Source organism: Cetorhinus maximus, chromosome 12 (genome assembly GCF_964194155.1).
Source record: "Cetorhinus maximus chromosome 12, sCetMax3.hap1.1, whole genome shotgun sequence".
Lineage (NCBI taxonomy): Eukaryota > Metazoa > Chordata > Chondrichthyes > Lamniformes > Cetorhinidae > Cetorhinus > Cetorhinus maximus.
In genome coordinates, this window is record NC_135890.1 from 78,435,904 (window position 1) to 78,455,026 (window position 19,123).

General features: G+C 45.0%; 1 protein-coding gene across 2 annotated transcripts in view; it reads right to left on the bottom strand.

The window, feature by feature from the left end:
- Positions 1 to 12,571: 12,571 nt before the first annotated feature.
- Positions 12,572 to 19,123, bottom strand: part of msi1b (musashi RNA binding protein 1b) — a 139,948-nt gene continuing 133,396 nt past the window's right edge. For both annotated transcript variants that reach the window (XM_078553960.1, XM_078553959.1), the window contains 2 exons: positions 18,230 to 18,300; positions 12,572 to 13,484 (listed from right to left, as the gene is read on the bottom strand). In XM_078553960.1, the coding sequence (XP_078410086.1) occupies positions 18,259 to 18,300 (42 nt within the window). In that variant the 3' untranslated portion in view covers positions 12,572 to 13,484; positions 18,230 to 18,258. The remainder of the gene's footprint in view (positions 13,485 to 18,229; positions 18,301 to 19,123) is intronic.

Below are 19,123 nucleotides of genomic sequence, written 5' to 3' on the forward strand. Positions count from 1 at the left end.
CATCTTAATTTCCTACACTCCCTCCTGGATGTGATTCTTATTCAAATGTTCACTCTGCTCTCTGCAAGTGTGGCTAGCCTTGATAAATAATGAACGTTGGTTCCTGGGTTGTAAAAACAAAAAGCTGAAAGCTACTGCGGATGCTGGAAATCCAAAACAAAAACAGAATTACCTGGAAAAACTCAGCAGGTCTGGCAGCATCGGCGGAGAAGAAATCAGTTAACGTTTCGAGTCTTCATGACTCTTCGGTTCTGCCGAAGGGTCATGAAGACTCGAAACGTTAACTGATTTCTTCTCCGCCGATGCTGCCAGACCTGCTGAGTTTTTCCAGGTAATTCTGTTTTTGTTCCTGGGTTATGCCGTGCCACCAGATAAAACGAATTAGATAAAGACACATTTTCTTGTTGGTTACAATACCTGGTTGAGCCAGCACAGGCGAGGATTCCCCAACTTCATTTCTTGGTCTCTTATCTGGATGGAATTGGATAGGTGATTGTGGTTCAGGGGGATGGAGAGTGTTGACACAGATGTGTTATAATCCCTTGGAGAGACCCATAACTTTTAGAAAGATACTGGCATTTCCATTGGCTGGCTGGAAGAATCACACGACAAGATTTCACGTTTTAAGACTTTTACTATAATAAACAAATTAAAAACAACAATGCCTAGATACTATTCAGGAGGCAATGTATACTCTAAACTACAGAAAAGACCCCCCATTTAACTCTTAAAACGACAGAAAATCCTTCTCCACGAATATACTTTACTCTGTAACTTAAGTGAACACTTCATTCTCCAGAAACCAGTCCATAGCTATCCTCAGCTCCTGATGGCATGCTCCCTTTTCTAACCAGATAATTCCTAATCCGCAAACTGACTTTCACTGTGAGGGACGAATTGGAGATTCTTCCCCCTAGCCAAGTTAGGCAAATTCCCCAATCTTGTTTAAATCCTCACAAAGCCAATTTCTTCAACCTGAGCATAAGCGTTTTGCATGGTGACCAACAGGGCCAGCATTTTCTCTGCTTAAGATGCAAGGTTAGCTGACTTTATCTTTCTCTCCCAGATTCTTGCAGACTGACCTGTCTGAGTGATACAGGGATAGCATAACAAAACCCAATGTGAATCACATAGGCTTTGGATTCAGGTAGAAATGCTGATTAACTATCTCTTAAACCCCCAATTCCATTCTATCTTGGAAATAAATAGACAGTTTAAAGTATAATAATTCACAAAATCCGATATTCCTACCATCTCCCTGTGACTTGGAGACTAACAGTCTATCAACCTTCAGCACTGTTGTACAAGTCATTGTTTGCAGGTGTGAATATCTTGTACCTTCTTCCGGGTAAGACAAACTGTTCCTCCTCCCTGTCTTAACCTTTAATAATGAAGCCACCCAAGCTTGTTGCTGGGCAGAATTCAGGACAGGTCACCTGATCCCCTTCATTCTTCCAAGTGGGGAGAGCAAAGAGGAATGTGGTAATGGTGGGAGAGAGTACAGTCAGGGGAATAGATATTGTTCTCTACAGCCATGACCAGGAACTCTGAAGGTTGTGTTGCCTGCCTGGTGCCATGGTTAAGGGCATCTCCTCAGGGCAGGAGAGGAACTTGGACCGGGAGGGGGAGGATCCAGTTGGGGATCAACAACATAGCAGAACATCATTCCTGCTTCTACTTAAGAGAATTTGAGGAGTTAGGGTCCAAAATTAAAACAAGAACTTCAAAGGTAAAAGCTTTGGATTGTTACTGGAGCCACACGCCAATTGACATAGGGTCAAGCAGATTAGAGAGTTCAATGCATGGCTCTAGGAATGGTGAGAGAAGGGGTTTTGATTCATGGCGCACTGGCATCAATACTCAGGGAAGAGTGAGCTACTCCATTGGCATGGGCTCCACTTGAGCCAGGCTGGGACCAGTGTCCTGGCCAGTCGTATACCCAGGGCTGTGTATAGGACTTTAAATTAACAGAGGTGTGGGGAGAGTTTGGATGAAGGGAGATAGAGAAATCCAAAGGGAAAGGGTGAGGCATAAGAATGCTATAGTAATGTGGGTAAAGACAAGCAGAGTGTGATAGGAAGGGACAGAGTTTAACAAAAAATATACATAATCAAATAAGGACAAGATAAGGCAGAGGTCATGGTACATGTTGGTACCAATGATGTAGGTAGAAAGAGGGATGAGGTCTTGCATCAAGAATTCAGGGAGTTTGGCAGAGGACTAAAAAGCAAGACCTCTCGGATTGTAATCTCTGGATTACTCCCAGTGCCACGTACTAATGAGCTCAGAAATAGGAGAATAGCGCAGATGAAAATGTGGCTTAAGAGTTGGTGCAGGAGGGAGGGTTTTAGATTCCTGGATCACTGGGGCCATTTCTGGGGAAGGTGGGACCTGTACAAGCGGGATGGTCTATATCTGAAGCAGAGCGGGACTAACATCCTTGCAGGCGGGTTTGCTAGTGCTGTTGGGAGGAGTTTAAACTAATTCAGCAGGCGGAGGGGACACAGAATGTTAGCAGAATAGGGACACATCATAATACAGTAAAACAATCCAGTCAGAGGGAGTACGGCTGCATTAAGCTTCAAGGAAGTAAGGCAAGGCTGGATGGCCTCTACTTTAATGCCAGGAGTGTTACAGGTAAAATGGATGAGTTAAGGGTGAGGATTAACACGTGGAATTGTCATATAGTAGCCATCACTGAGACACGGTTGAGGGAAGGGCAGGATTGGCAGCTCAACATTCCGGGATATAGAATCTTCAGGTGAGACAGGAGGAGGTAAAAGAGGAGGAGGCGTTGCATTATTAGTTAAGGAGTCAGTTACTGCAGTAAGGAGAGATGATATCTTGGAGGGGGTATCAAATGAAGCTTTGTGGGTAGAGTTTAGGAATAAAAAAGGGGCAGCCACATTGTTAGGTGTTTATTATAGACCCCCAGTTAGTGGGAAATTGAGGAGCAAATATGTGCACAATTTGTGGAGGTGTGTAAAAACAAAAACAAAAACTAATTATATTAGGTGATTTCAACTTTCCCAACATTAATTGGGATAGACATAGTGTTAAGGGCTTGGGTGGAGTGGATTTCTTGAAATGTGTACAGGAGAACTTTTTAGGTCAATATGTGGAGGGTCCAACAAGGGATGGTGCATTGCTGGACCTAATTCTGGGGAATGAAGCCGGACAGGTGGCTGAGGTGGTGATGGGTGAGCATTTTAGCGATAGCAACCACAACATGGTACAGTTTAAGTTTGTTATGGACAAAGAAATCGACAAGTTGCAAAAAAATGTTTTGGATTGGGGGAGAGTGGATTTTTGTAAAATAAGGCAGGATCTGGCCAAGGTAGACTGGGAACAGTTACTTGTGGGGAAATCTATAGAGGAACAGCGGGGGATGTTCAAAAAGGAAATGGGGAGGGTATAGGCTCAACATGTTCCCTCTAGGGTGATAGGAAGGAGTAACAAGCCCAGAGAACCATGGATGACCAGAGATATTCAGGTTACGATGAGAAGGAAAAGAGAGGCTTTTAGCAGGTACAAGGGAAGCAAATCAGCGGAGGCATTAGTGGAGTACAGAAAGTGCAGGGTGGAGCTTAAGGAAGCAATTATGAGAGCAAAGAGGGGATATGGGAAAGCCCTGGCTGGTAAAAGTAGGGAAAATCCCAAGATATTCTATAAGTATATCAATGGGAAGAGGATAACCAGGGAAAGAGTAGGGCCCAAAAGGGACCAAGGCGGCACTCTATGGGCGGAGCCAGAGGACATCGCTAGAGTGTTGAATGAATACTTCACATCCATCTTCACCCAAGAGAATGAGGATGAAGGTATCGAACTCGGGGAGAGAGCCTGCGAGGTCCTTAAGCAAATTGATATAGGGAGTAACAAGGTATTGGAGGTGTTCGCGATCGTAAAAGTGGACAAATCTCCAGGTCCAGATGATTTGTGTCCCAGACTGCTGAGGGAGGCAAGGGAGGAGATCGCAGGGGCTCTGACCCAAATTTTTAATTCCTCTCTGGCCACGGGGGAGGTGCCAGAGGACTGGAGAACAGCTAATGTGGTTCCGCTATTTAAGAAGGGTTGTAGAGATAAGCCAGGGAACTACAGGCCAGTGAGTTTCACGTCAGTGGTAAGGAAACTATTGGAGAAAGTTTTGAAGGAGAGTATCTATCTCCAGTTGGAGAGGCAAGGTTTGATCAGGTATAGTCAGCATGGCTTTGTCAGAGGGAGGTCATGCCTAACAAATTTGATTGAATTTTTTGAGGTGACTAGGTGTGTAGATGAGGGTAGTGCAGTTGATGTAGTTTATATGGATTTCAGCAAAGCCTTTGACAAGGTCCCACATGGGAGACTTATAAAGAAGGCAAATGTACACGGGATACAGGGTAATTTGATAAGTTGGATTCAAAATTGGCTTAGTTGTAGGAGGCAGAGGGTGATGACAGAAGGATGCTTTAGTGACTGGAAGCCAGTGTCCAGTGGCGTACCACAGGGATCTGTGCTGGGTCCCCTATTATTCATCATTTATATAAACAACATAGATGACTATGCGGAGGGTAGGATTAGTAAGTATGCGGATGACATAAAGATTGGCCGGGTGGTTAACAGTGAGGTTGAGTTTCTTGGGCTACAGGAAGATATAGACGGGATGGTCAAATGGGCAGATAAGTGGCAGATGGAATTTAAACCTGAAAAGTGTGAGCTGATATACTTTGGAAGGAGTAATTTGGCAAGGAAGTATTCAATGAACGGCATGACACTAGGAAGTTCAGAGGAACAAAGGGACCTTGGCATGTATGTCCATAGATCTCTGAAGGCAGAGAGGCATGTTAGTGGGGTGGTGAAAAAGGCATATGGGAAACATTTGCTTTTATCAATCGAGGCATAGATTACAAAAGTAGGGAGGTCATGTTGGAGTTGTATAGAACCTTAGTGAGGCCACAGCTGGAGTAGTGTGTGCAATTCTGGTTGCCACATTATAGGAAGGATGTGATTGCACTGGAGGGGGTGCAGAGGAGATTCACCAGGATGTTGCCTGGGATGAAACATTTAAGTTATGAAGAGAGGTTGGATAGGCTTGGGTTGTTTTTGTTGGAGCAGAGAAGGTGACCTGATCGAGGTGTACAAGATTATGAGGGGCATGGACAGGGTGGATAGGGAGCAGCTGCTCCCCTTAGTTGAAGGGTCAGTCACAAGGGGGCATAAGTTCAAGGTGAGGGGCAGGAGGTTTAGGGGGGATGTGAGAAAAAATTTTACCCAGAGGCTGGTGACAGTCTGGAATGTGCTGCCTGGAAGGGTGGTGGAGGCAGGTTGCCTCACATCCTTTAAAAAATACCTGGATGAGCACTTGGCACGACATAACATTCAAGGCTATGGGCCATGTGCTGGTAAATGGGATTAGATAGGTAGGTCAGGTGTTTCTCACGTGTCAGTGCAGACTCGATGGGCCAAGTCTGCACTGACACGTGCCTCTGCACTGTGATTCTGTGACATTGCAGAGAATAGAAGTGAAAAATTGAACTTAAACGTTCTTCATCTTAATGCATGAAGCATCCACAATAAGAGAGATAAACAAGTAGCACAAATAGAGGTAAATGGTTTATATTTAATCGCCATTAGAGACATGGTTACAAGATGATCAAGAATGGGAAATAAATATTTCAAGGTACACAATATTTCAGAAAGACAGACAGAATGGCAAAGGAGGAGGAGTAGCCCAAATAGTAAACGATGACATAAAGACATTAGTGAGAAAGGATCTGGCCTCAGAAGAAAATGAAATAGAATGAATATGGGTGGAAATTAGGAATAGCAAGAGTTGGAAAACACTGGTGGGAATAGTTTATGGGCCCCCTTAGAGTAGGTACGCCATTGGACAGAGCATTAAACAAAAAATTATTGGAGCTTGTAACAAAAGAAATGCAATAATTGTGGGGGACTTTAATCTTCATATAGACTGGGACAATCAAATTGGCAAGAGTGATCTAGAAGCTGAGTTTGTAGAATGTTTTTGTGACAGTTTTTTGGAGCAATAAATTGTGCAACTGACTAGAGATATATCTATCTTAGATCTGGTATTGTGTAATGAAGCAGGTTTAATTATTGCCACAGTAAAAGATCCACTGGGAAATAGTGATCATAATACCATTGAATTCCATGTTAAGTTTGAAAGTGACATATTCCAATTGCAAACAATCTTAAGCTTAAGCAAAGCCAATTACATAGGTATGAGGGACAACTGACTAAGGTTAATTGGGTAATAGACTAAAAGGTATGGAGGTAAATGAACAATGGGAAACATTTAAAGAAATAATTGAAAATCTTCAACAAAAATACATTTGCACTGAAAAACAAAAACTCAGTGAGGAAGTCCCATCCGTGACTCACTCAGGAAGTTAAGGATACTATTAGATTAAAAGAGAGGCTTACAATGTTGCTAAAAACAGTAGCAAGTCTGAGTTTTAGAAACCACCAAAGGGCCACCAAAAAGTTGATAACAAGGGAAAAAATAGAATGAGAGTAAACTAGCCAGAAATATAAAAACAGGTTGGAAGAGCTTTTATACGAACATACGAATTAGGAGCAGGAGTAGGCCACTCGGCCCCTCAAGCTTGCTCCGCCATTCAATAAAATCATTGCTGATCTGATTTTAACACCACATTCCTGCCTACCCCCAATAACCTTTCACCCCCTTGCTTATCAAGAATCTACCTCTGCCTTAAAGGTATTCAAAGACTCTGCCTCCACCACCTTTTGAGGAAGAGTTCCAAAGACTCATAACCCTCAGAGAAAAATTTTTCCTCATCTCTGTTTTAAATGGGTGACCCCTTATTTTAAACAATGATCCCTAGTTCTAGATTCTCCCACAAGAGGAAACATCCTATTCACACCTACCTCGTCAAGTCCCCTCAGGATCTTATATGCTTCAATCATGTCGCCTCTTACTCTTCTAAACTCCGGTGGACACAAGCCTAGTCTTTCCAGCCTTTCCTCACAAGACAACGTGCCCGTTCCAGGTATTAGTCTAGTAAACCTTCTCTGAACTGCTTCCAATGCATTTACATCCTTCCTTAAACAAGGAGACCAAGTATAGGTATATAAAGAGGAAGAGAGTAGCTAAAGTAAACATTGGCCACTTAGAAGCAGAGACAGGAGAAATTATCATGGGGAATGAGGAAATGGCAAAGGCATTGAGCAAATATTTTGTGTCTGTCTTCACAGTAGAAGACACAAATTTCATACCAGAAATAGACAGTAACCTAGGGGTTAAAAAGAGTGAGGAAATTAGGGAAATTGATATCAGCATTGAGCTCCGAGGAGAGAGAACATGATGAATTCAGATGGAGGTTGAAATGACCATGGATGAGGGAGGAAAGCAGTGCAGTTTTGATGAGAAAATGTCTATGGTACTTGGACAGACAGGAGAGAACCCGGATTTTAAATGAGAAATGAGGGGGTGGAGAAAGGTGAGATGTTGAGAGGAGTAATTGCTGGAGGAGTAAGGCAACAGACCAAGGTGTGAAGTGGTGACAAGAGCCAGACTGTCAACATGACAGTCAGGAAGGAAGGTATAGCCAGGTGAGGAGACTTCATTTAGGGGCAAGGTGTCATCACCCCTCAGTCAGATTTCCATCAAGACCATGATGTCACGCAATCATCCACAATAAGCTAATGGATGTCAAGGACCATGTTCACAAGTTAATAAGCATTTTGGGGCGGGGGGAGATGCGAAGAGGGACAGTGAGAACTGATCCACTGACAGAGTCCACCAGATCATCACCATGAAGGGCAAGCTGGACACAGAGAAGATTGGCAAGATCAGCCCCCAGCCGGCATGCTGGGCAGGAAAATCAATGAGTGTGTAAGATGGGGCAGTCTGTGTTGCTGCTCGTAAGGAGGAAGTGCCGAGTGCCTCAAGGAGCCTTCAGAGAATGAAAGGAAACCTGCAGGGTCATTTAAGAGGGAATCAAGCCTGGGATAGCAGTGAGAGAGTAGGAAGATCAAGGAGTACTGAGGGGATGGAGTAGGGATTTGGGAAGGTAGGGTACATGAGAGGGGAGAAATGAAAGGAAACAATGACAGGAGAGGGGAGTTTGCAAGGGATAAAGACAGAGGGAAGAATAAAGGTGGAAATGGAAGCAATGGGCAGCAGCCAAAATGTGCACATGAATAGACACAGGGAAAACTCAAGTTACACAGGCCATGTTATGGAGCAATTATTATAAAACACCATTCCTGGTAGCAAATGGGGAATATAGAGAAGGCAATAGGATTGAGTACAGAGTTGGAGTCAAGAGATTCTGTGGTAGAATAAAGTTGATAGGTGGAGTCAGCCTGGAGCATCAATGGGAGTTTGGAAAGTGAAACAGGTATAGCAGGCAAATAAAATCCAGAAGCTACTTGAAGGATAGAGTACTGGAAGATGCACTGATGGAGTTCCAGGAGCTGTGTAGAATCAATCATGGGGCAGAAAAATAGTGACAAAGGTAATGTCACCATAAGATCCAGAAGCAGTCGGGAAATGTACTTCACTCAGGAGAGTGAATCTCTGCACAGAAACCAGTCAAGAGCTGAAGCTGATAAACTAGTGGAATCAATGGTCAATTCCAAGGTCAGCAGCAGTGGGGGAGAGGATGTAAACTGATCAAAGATACTTTAAACAACAGAGCAGCAGGCTCGGGACAGTAGCTGATTGCAGTTCAATGCCATAATGTAATCTTGATGTCCAGAAAAGTGCAGGAATTTGGAAACCAAATTGAGGAAGCAGAGAGCAGAGGCATGGTTGTGGAATGGGCAATGATGGTTAACTTGTAGTTAGAACTAAAATGTACCACTATTAGAGTGACGGGAACTTAAACAGTGGAAGAGAGGAGATTAGAGGTGGAAGGACAAAGGATGGTCAAGGATAAAAACAGACTGTCAGGAGCTTCCTTAGGACCTGAGCACCCAGGGGTCATGTATATGGACAGGGGAGAGGAAGGTTAAAGAGGCAGAATTATGTGGGAGTGTCAGGGGAGTGCTGAAAGAGGCTCCTGGGCCAGAATATTGATCTCGTTGTGCAGGAATGCGCCCAACCCGAATGAGCGTTAAATGACGCGTGATTACATCTGCGAGCGTCCTGACATCATCGCGCACTCGCATGATATTTCAGTGAGCGGGTGTGCGGGAATTGGCAGTGCACCCGCTGACAATTAACAGGCCTATTAAGGCCATTAAAGTAATAATTAAATGAAATTTTTCGCTACCCGTCCAACCTTACGTTTGGCGGGCAGGCGAAAAGGCCAAGTGGCCTTTAGATTTTTTAGGAAACCTCATCCACGGGTGGAATGAGGTTTCCAACAGCAAATAAAAATAACATAAGAATTCTAAAATTTCATTCATAACATGCCCCCTCATGTGATTGTCACATGAGCAGGGACATGTTATTAAAATTGTTTAAGTTTTTAATTTATTTTTAAAATCTTCAACTCCGAGACAGCTCTGTGCCTCAGGGAGCTTTTACTGCATGCACCTACGCGCATAGTGAACTTCAGCGCTCGTGCTCCTCCCACCTCCGCCCAGGCAGCGCGCGTTACACACTGGCTGGCTGCTAATTGGCCAGTGAAATCACAGTCAGAGCCCGATTGCGGGCAGCAGTCGGCTTCCCAAACGCTCCAGGACCCGCCCACCGAACCCGCCTGACCACCGGAAAATCCTAGCCCTGGAGTTTGGGCAGGATGGTGCGGGTAAAACTCAAAAATAAATTTACTTACAAAACCAAAAGTATCAGGAGTTCACATTTATACAGCACCTTTGACAACCTCAGGACAGGCTGAAGTATTTCACAGTAAACGAGTGTAGTCACTGTCGTCACAACAGACAACTGCTCCCCCAAACAACAATCATGTTTCTGGGAGGGAGAAGGTGTGAGGGCGGATGCGCGGGAGATGGGCCGGACACGGTTGAGGGCCCTGTCAACAACCGTGGGTGGAAAACCTCGTTTAAGGAAGAAGGAGGACATGTCAGAGGAACTGTTTTTGAAGGTAGCATCATCAGAACAGATGCAACGGAGGCAAAGGAACTGAGAGAATGGGATGGAGTCCTTACAGGAAGTGGGGTGTGAGGAGCTGTAGTCGAGGTAGCTGTGGGAGTCGGTAGGCTTGTAATGGATATTGGTGGACAGTCTATCACCAGAAATTGAGACAGAGAGGTCAAGGAAGGGAAGGGAAGTATCAGTGATGGACCATGTGAAAATGATGGAGGGGTGGAGATTGAAAGCAAAATTAATAAATTTTTCCAGGTCCCGACGAGAGCGTGAAGCAGCACCGAAGTAATCATCGATGTACCGGAGAAAGAGTTGTGGGAGGGGGCCGGAGTAGGAGATATTGCTCAGCAGCTGTGATCACTGGACGTTAAACACATTTGTGAATGTTACACGTATTGTCATTTGGCAGTTGTTGGTGGAGCTCCAGGGAGGGGAGCGGAGCGATGGGTCAACAGCTACCAGAAAATGCCAGCCAGCACACTGCTTTAGGATGACCACACCAGAGACCAAAAGGGAAAGGGAGATCATCAAAACAGAGCGCAAGAAACACATGGAAAGTTTCAAATAATTTATTAGGAATTTTAAATGAAATCTGAAAAAGGGTTACAGAGCCAGAGATGACATTTCTCAGATTGCAATAACTTACTGGCAAAAAAAAATAGACAGAAATGTAAAAAGGATTAAAAAGCAAAAACCTCTGCCTGGCAGTACAATGCACTGGGGGAGCAAGACATTATTTACCAAACACCACTTCATTTAAGAAAGAAAGAAAGAACTGCATTTATATAGCGCTTTTATGACCACCGGACATCTCAAAGCGCTTTACAGCCAATGAAGTATTTTTTTTGGAAGTATGGTCATCGTTGTAGTGTAGGAAACGTGGCAGTCAATTTGCACACAGCAAGTACCCACAAACAGCAATGTGATTATGACCAGACAATCTGTTTATGTGACGCTGACTGAGGGATGAGTATTTGCCAGGGCACCAGGGATAACTCCCCTGCTCTTCGAATAGTGCCATGGGATCTTTTACGTACGCCTGAGGGGGCGGACGGGGCCTCGGTTTAACGTCTCATCCGAAAGACGGCACCTCTAACAGTGCAGCACTCCCTCAGTACTGCACTGGAATGTCAGCCTTGACTTTTGTGCTCAAGTCTCTGGAGTGGGACTTGAACCCAGAACCTTGTGACTCAGAGGCGAGGGTGCTGCCAACTGAGGCATGGCTGGCAAAAAAAAGAAAAATAACAAAACAATTTAAACAAAAAAAAATGCTCCCCTAGATGCATTTTCACAAAATAGCGTTTATTGCTGTCACAAACAATAGTGTTTGTATTTCCAGTAGTTTTTTTTAAAAATCAAGAGCAAAGCTAGCAACTCTCCACAGATCTGTCAGTCTCTCCACTAACATGGGGCAAGTAAATGTCCCTGGAATAAACTGACAGAGAATCGCAGCATTTAATGCCCTAAAAATCTTTTTTTTTTAAACTTTTTTTAAACAGTTTTCTGTTTCGCTATTTTCTTTTCACTGTAAGCGCTAAACTGGCCTTAATCTTTTTTTAAAAAAACAATTCCTGGGTCTTTCAGTTTCTTTTCTTCCTCCCTCTAAAACACATTAATTAAAAAAGTATTTTACAATAATTCAAAGCGACTCTTTCTGCCTGTGATTATGTCATATATTAAATGTGTCATCAAACCCATGGGCAGGTGAGGAGAAGCCTCTTCTCAGGTCAACTTGATTTCTCATCTTTTAAAACAAAAGGTTCTGATGTTCATGTACATGTTCTTTGCTCACTCCAGCTTGCGGGGGGCTCCTCCTCTGTCAGGACCTGAAGGATCACGCTCCATTCAATGAACGGGCGGCTGGGGCTTCCTGCAACCTTCTGCCAATGTCGCTCAAATGCTGGCTACCAGCAGGTGCTCAGGAACAGCATGGGCCTCCTCTTTTCCTGAACCTCCTACTCATCCCAACACCCCAGCAGAGACATTTAGGTGAAGGAGGGCGGGGGTGAAATAGGGAGATTAAAAGAAAAATTTAAAATGCAGTGAAGACTGCCACCCACCCCACCCCCGCCCTCCCCCACAAGTCCTACCACCACTTCCCTCCCACCCCCCCACCGGCCCTCCCCCCAGCAACCCTAACGTGCAAGCTTGCCCTTCACGGTAAACAGTGGTATGACTTGACTTGGCTCTACTGCTCATGCTCAAGAAATTCCTCTTCCTTTTCATATCGACAGCCGAGAAGGCACCGGTTTCCACGTTACATTACTCAAGGTGAGCAAGGTCAGTTAGGATGCACCTTCCAGCTGATTGGAAGTGCAGGCTGTTCACAAGAGTTTAAAATAAACAAAAAACAGACTAAGCATGTACGAGTACTACGGATAAAAACCAGGAGAGTTGACAGCTTTGTGGAAGTGACCAGCTGAGGTAAAATAGTGGTAGCTATAGCAACAACCATTCTTTCTCAAACTAGGGTCAAAAAAATGGAGACCTGGCCCGGCCTACACAACCTTTATAGATATGTAGTGTGTGGATTTTATTTATTTATTCTTTTTGTTTAGCAGCTTTATGACCTCTTGAGGTACCATTCATTTCTTACCAATGTCCTTCATTTAAATGAGAAGTCAAAGAAAAAAAACACAATTCTACAGTAAATTAGCCCCTTACGACGTCAACTACAGAATCTCCTGGGAAGTCAAAGGTCATCTACAGTATTGCTAAGTCTCAGGCTGTGTAGGGGCCTCGGGCCTCCCCTTTTCTCAAAAAAATACTACCGTACTCAAAAAAGAACCTTTTGTGCAGAAGGCAAATACAAATCCAGCTTGTTCTATTTACATATTTTACAGAAATGTTTTATCCAATTTCAGAAAAAAATACTTTTATGATTCATAGTGTTTTTTTTTTACCAAAATATACATTTTTGTCCTGCAGATGTTGTTTTTTTGTTCCATGATAACTGGAATTCAGTGTTAATAGATGACATTTACAAAGAATATCAAAATAAATTGTTTTTTAGATAAGATTCCATTTTCTTCAGGAGTGTTTTACATTACCCTCTTTAGCTCTTACTCATTAAAAACAAGATCTGGCCAAAAAATGGTCAAAAAAATGAAGAAAAACGTCCTTAGGAAAATTTTCTAATACAATCACAAAACTCCCATTTTAAAAAGAATGCATCTAAACACTTTCAAATAAGCAACAACAAAAAAGAAGACACGGCTTAAAACTGATCGATCATTAAGCTAAAAAAAATAAAATAAAATAAATTAAACAAAAAAAAAAATCAGGAAAAACAAAAGCGTAAACTTTAAATGTTAGTGAAGGAGTGAGATGTTTTCTTCGGTTGATGGGGTGGGGTGGTCGGAGTTGAGTTTATGGTAGTAAGTCAGTGTGTGCAGTAAAATTATTAAAAAGTCGCCTGAGCTCCACCAAAACCCATGTTTCCTCCTCCTCTTGCTGATAGGCTGGGGCCCTGGAGGGAAGAGAAACAAAGACAGATGCCATTATTGGATCCAAACGCAGCTATAAAATGTGCCAATTTGTTTCCAAAGCAACAAACTGCAACTTGCGTGTTTTCCTGACCTCTTGTTTTCACAGGGCTGATTCAAGCAACAACCTGGGAGTGTACTCGCCTTCAGGCAGCATGGTTCCAGGAGCCCCTTGTGTGCTGCATAGCGACAACTCAACCCACTTCAGAACCTGCGAGTATCTCAGCTCTCTCTAAGTGATGTCATTGGGCTTTAAAACAGCGATTTGCTTTGTAAATGAGCAGGAAAAGGAATCTCAATGTGACTCAGGGCCGTAAACACACACAGTGTCCCAACCAGGAGTGGGGGTGGGGTAGTCAGTGGGGGATCCACTAGACAACATGTCCCTGGGATCCTAGATGCCAAAAGGTGTACCCCTGTCAGCCTTGGTTCAGTGGTGGCATTCTTGCATTTTGAGTCGGAGTGTCATACATTCAAATCCCACTACACTTCAAACACTACTTCACTGTTTAGAGAATGTTTTGGGATGCCCCAAAGTCACGAGAGACACTTTATTAACGCAATCTCAGTCCATCAGTAAGTGTAATAGGGAGAGAAATCAAAACAGCAAATATCCCTCCCACAACCTGGGAGTTGGGAAAATGTGGCCCCCTTCCCGAGCTTGAGGGATAAGCTGAGAATAACATTCACAGAAACAAAAAGATTGCCTGGAGGTTGTGCAGAGGCGGTGGTGGGATCAGACTGAAACACAGCTACACTGAGCCACAAGAAGATGTAGCAGGCACATAACGAGGGCTCACAGGAAAGGGTAGCGCCTGTCTCCATCCCACCCTCTCACAAGCTGATGCAGACAGTTTAACACACTCTCTTGACTGTGGGACAGAGCAGATGACCAACAGCTAAGCCACACTGGAACACATTCCAGTCTCTTACCCTGTTTGTGAGGGATGAGGGGCTCCAGGAGTTCAGTCAGTTTTGTTTCTGAAGGATCCAGAACACACAGGAGATGGTTTTTCTTCTCCATCATTCCCCAAGTTGAAGGTGTGGACTCCTCTGGAGTCTGGTCCCATTGATGCTGAGCACTGTCCAAGCACTCGGCCATTCTACATTTGAGTGAACCTAGACAATCACTGCCGTTCTACGTGGCGAGACATGCCCTCACCCGACATTGTGTGTATGCAGCAGGAGTTGTATGAACCAGCAGTAACAGGAGGAAGCCATTGAGAACCCCTCGAGCATGATCTGCTATTCAACAAGATCATGGCTGATCTCTGACTAGCTCCATATCCCTCAATATCTTTTGTTAACAAAAATTTACCAATCTCGGATTGAAAACTAACAATTGATCAATCAACATCAATTGCCTTTTACAGGAGAGAGTTCCAAAGTCCTAAGGCCCTTTGCACATAGAAGTGTTTCCTAACTTCACTCTCAAAATGCCTGGTTCTAATTTTTAGGCTATGTTTCCTCTTAGGTTCCTCAACTAGTGAAGGGGTTTTTTCTGAGTTGAGGACCAGAAAACATCCTCAAGTCAGACCAGTGTTGGGTGGGTCAAGGCAGCATTTATATTTGATTGAAAAAAAAAGCTTGTCCTAGTATAACTGCCTTAACTAAGCCAGTATTTGAGATAAGGTGGGATTCTGAGTGTTTGAGATGGGGAGGGGGGTCTGAGTGTTTGAGATGGGGAGGGGGGTCTGAGTGTTTGAGATGGGGAGGGGGGTCTGAGAGTTTGAGATGGGGAGGGGGGTCTGAGCGTTTGAGATGGGGAGGGGGGTCTGAGTGTTTGAGATGGGGAGGGGGGTCTGAGTGTTTGAGATGGGGAGGGGGGTCTGAGTGTTTGAGATGGGGAGGGGGGTCTGAGTGTTTGAGATGGGGAGGGGGGTCTGAGTGTTTGAGATGGGGAGGGGGGTCTGAGTGTTTGAGATGGGGAGGGGGGTCTGAGTGTTTGAGATGGGGAGGGGGGTCTGAGTGTTTGAGATGGGGAGGGGGGTCTGAGTGTTTGAGATGGGGAGGGGGGTCTGAGTGTTTGAGATGGGGAGGGGGGTCTGAGTGTTTGAGATGGGGAGGGGGGTCTGAATGTTCAATGTGGGGAAGGGGGTGCTGGTGTTTTCAAAGAGGAGGAGGAGGCCATTAATGGAAAGACTGTATCTGCCATATGGCCTTGGGGCTGGATGGAGGTAGAGGGGGGGTGGGTGGAGGAGAGGCAGGGGAGAATGAGACTTTTCAGTCTCTGGGCCTGTGGCAAGGCTTTAATAATTGGGATCCAACATAATTCGGTCCTTCGATGTTTTTAGTATGAGTTAATAAAATAACTGAAGGAAGCTCTCAGCTCTGATTCAGAGCTTTATATTCATGACCATGTGGTTCTCTGATGGATGGATAGGCCTCGATACTGTGGGCTGGAGTTGGAGAAGAGGAAAGGTGGGGTTTGGTTGGGGGGTGGGGGGTTGCATTTCTTGTAAAGGTTTTGGTGATGAGGTCGAGTGGGTAAAGTTGCTCCGAGAGATAAGCATAGAAATGGGTCTCCATGTACTGAGGCACAGTACACAGTGCACAGCAGAGGGCAATGATAGGGCATGGACCAGCTCACCCCCTCCCCATCTCAAATGCTCAGATCCCCCCTCCCCATCTCGCCAGAGGGAGAGGTCACACATGGGGTCTGCTGCAGAAGGTTCAGGTGAGGATTTTGATGGAGGAGGAGGCTCCACAAAACAAAATGCTTAATTCATCGGGAAGCCTGATAAAAAGCTGCCCTCAATGTCAAGGAGCATGGAGGAGTCGGGCATCAACTTGCCTCAGGGTTTAGTGCAGACCACAGAGCCCATTCTTTCCAAAATATAAGCAGTAACCAACTCTTGTCAACATTACTTGAGACACCCAATTACACTGTTGTGCCCGATGGTCCACGGCCATTTCCATTGCAGCACCAGCAGCTTCCACTAAAATTCTGCAATGGAAGTTCAGGCTGCTGCCAACTTGACTGTGGATACCAGGATTCAAAGGAAATTGTAGAGGGTCACGCCATCCAGCAGTCTATCCTCAATTACTTGGATTGCTCCTCCAACCAGGAGGGTGGCAGTGGCTTCATGGAGCACAATCCTGCTGTCCTCTCTTGGGATGCCAGCATTCGTGCCCCCAGCAGCCACTCCGCCAGTGCCCCTGCTTTTGCCCGTCAGCCAATCAGCCCAGACTGCTGCCACCTAGTCGAGCATTGTAGGTTCAGAGCTGCTCAGGATCAGCCTCCAAAGTCATCTGTAATCTCCTCCACTGGAGCCACTGGGATAGCACTGTGTAGGAGCACTAGGACAGGCAAAGACACATGGAAGACAGGCACTAGGGGAATGCACAAGGATGATAAGTTTAAGTTTGAATGCGTTATAGAATCATGTATTGGTTACAACACAGGAGGCCATTCGGCCCATCATCTCTACCAACTCTCTGAAAGAGCAACTCACCTCGTCCACTCCCCCGCCCTTTCCTTGTAGGCTTGGAGCTTTTTGCCCCTCAGGTGCTTATCCAATTCTCTTTCAAAAGTTTTGATTGAACCCGTCTCTACCGCACTTAATTCATCCGTGATGTCATTTATAAATTTGGTTTGAAATGTTTATTTTGTGTTGGCACTTTTTCAGCCATATAGCCAAGAGGAACCCGTGATGGTCAGTGACAGATCGAAGGTAAGGTGTGTGTGTGGGACCTTTGCTGAACAGGGAATTGGGGTTGAGGTTACTGATATCTCACTTGAATTAGTTCTTCATGTACAGCCTGGGCAGAAAGAAGCTGTCTAGGGTGCAGCCTCCATCCCTTGCCCTCCTGCTGTCCAGCTTCTCACCTGTCAGATGGTGGTGAGGGTTGTTGCTTCATGAGGAGACGGCTCTGCAGTGTGTAACATACCATCACTCTGCCAGGTGGTGCAGGGCAGGGGGCAATGATAGGGGCAGAGAAAGGGGGGGGCAATGATAGCATAAGTGCCAGCTCGCCAGAGGGTGAGGTCACATGTTGTTCTGCTGTAGAAGATTCAGACGAAGATTTCGATGGACGAGGATAGGCTGTTGCTCTGTCACATTGTGCGTGGCAACATTGCTCTCATTGCATGCATGCTGTACACGTTTGAAGCTAAGAACTGCAGTCCTCAGCGGGTGAGCTCTTAGCTGTTAAGTGACTGCTCCTGGGTTTGCCGTGTTGGCTGAAATACAGCTGGCACAGCAGGCTTCCATGGGGATGCCTGCAAACTTTGCAAATTCTTGTACTCGCTCTACCTGCTTCCCTCTGGCAAGAGAGAATGAAATCCAGCTAGTTAGCTGGTGTACTTCAGAGCAGAAGTGTGCGTGCCTGGGCTGTGGATGCATTTGAGTCCCGGCCAGAACTATCCAGTGCTCAAAAACAGTCACGGCCGACCCTTAATTTCACATATTTCTAACTTTTCACCATTCTACATGGACATCCATTTGCCACATTTTAGTCCATTTTGATATCTCTTTGTAATTTTAAGCTTCTATCGATACTTGTTTCAATGCCGCCTCTCTCTGTGTCTTTTCCTTCCCAGCTTCTGGGTGCTGAAGCCAATTGGCAAGAGATCAGGTGATTCATGGACTGACCATCAAAGCCCGGGTCCTCCCATCACATATTTATGGTCTGGGTGTTGTAGGGAATTAAGATGCTCACAAAACAATAATAAATCGTACAAGACAACCAAGCAACATCTCAGAACAATGGCATTTTAACAACTTACTTCCTTTTTCAGATTTTCGTGCCTCTGCTTTAGTGGTAACCATTTGTGAAAGCTGTCGCAATCAAAGGCCCCTGAAACAGAGGAGAGAAGGGGAAGAGTGAGCAGAGACTTGGACAGAGGTCACGAGAACCTGGGCCATCACTCGGGTCACTTAAATCTCGGGGCACTGAGTACCCTGCCTCATAGCCCTTGGGCAGTTTTTGAAATAAAATGAGGGTGGGGCCAGGGGGGTGATGATGATGGGAAGAGAGGTACTCAGGGTGCTGAATAGAAACTTGCTAGGTCGGCAAGGGCCCAGTGAACGCCAACGTCTAAATCATCTTTAGTTCACCGTGTTTCTTAAGCTCCAATAGGGACTGCGCTACATCGGTTGGGAAACGCCTTGGGATGAGGAAAAGTTATTAAATGGCGCTCTTGAATATCCTTCTTTATCATTCACAACACATTCCACCATCATCTATCCTGAAATCAGCAGTTTCTAAAAATCAGGCTCAAAACGTCTTTCCCGGGACATACACACTATGAAGCGGACTTAAGGAGTTTTATTCACTTATCTAACTCTCAGGATCTGGGCAATGCTGCATTTATTGCCCAGAGAAAGTGGCAGTGATGGGCTTCTCTCCTTAAACTGCCAGTAGTAGTAGTTTCGGTACTTCGGAGGGCAGTTAATAGTTAACCATGTTGGTGCGGGACTGGAGTCCAGGCCAAGGAAGGGTGTCAGCTTTCCTTTCCGAAAGGCCATGGGTTATAAAAAGAAACAAAATCTGTTGGTTGCTTTGCTGGTGTGAATCCGAGATTTGGGACAGGGTTTGAGAGAGTTGTCATTTCATCTTTCCAGCACTGCCCCTCTCCCAGCTCACAGAGAAGGATTTTTTTTAATCCTTTATTCATTCA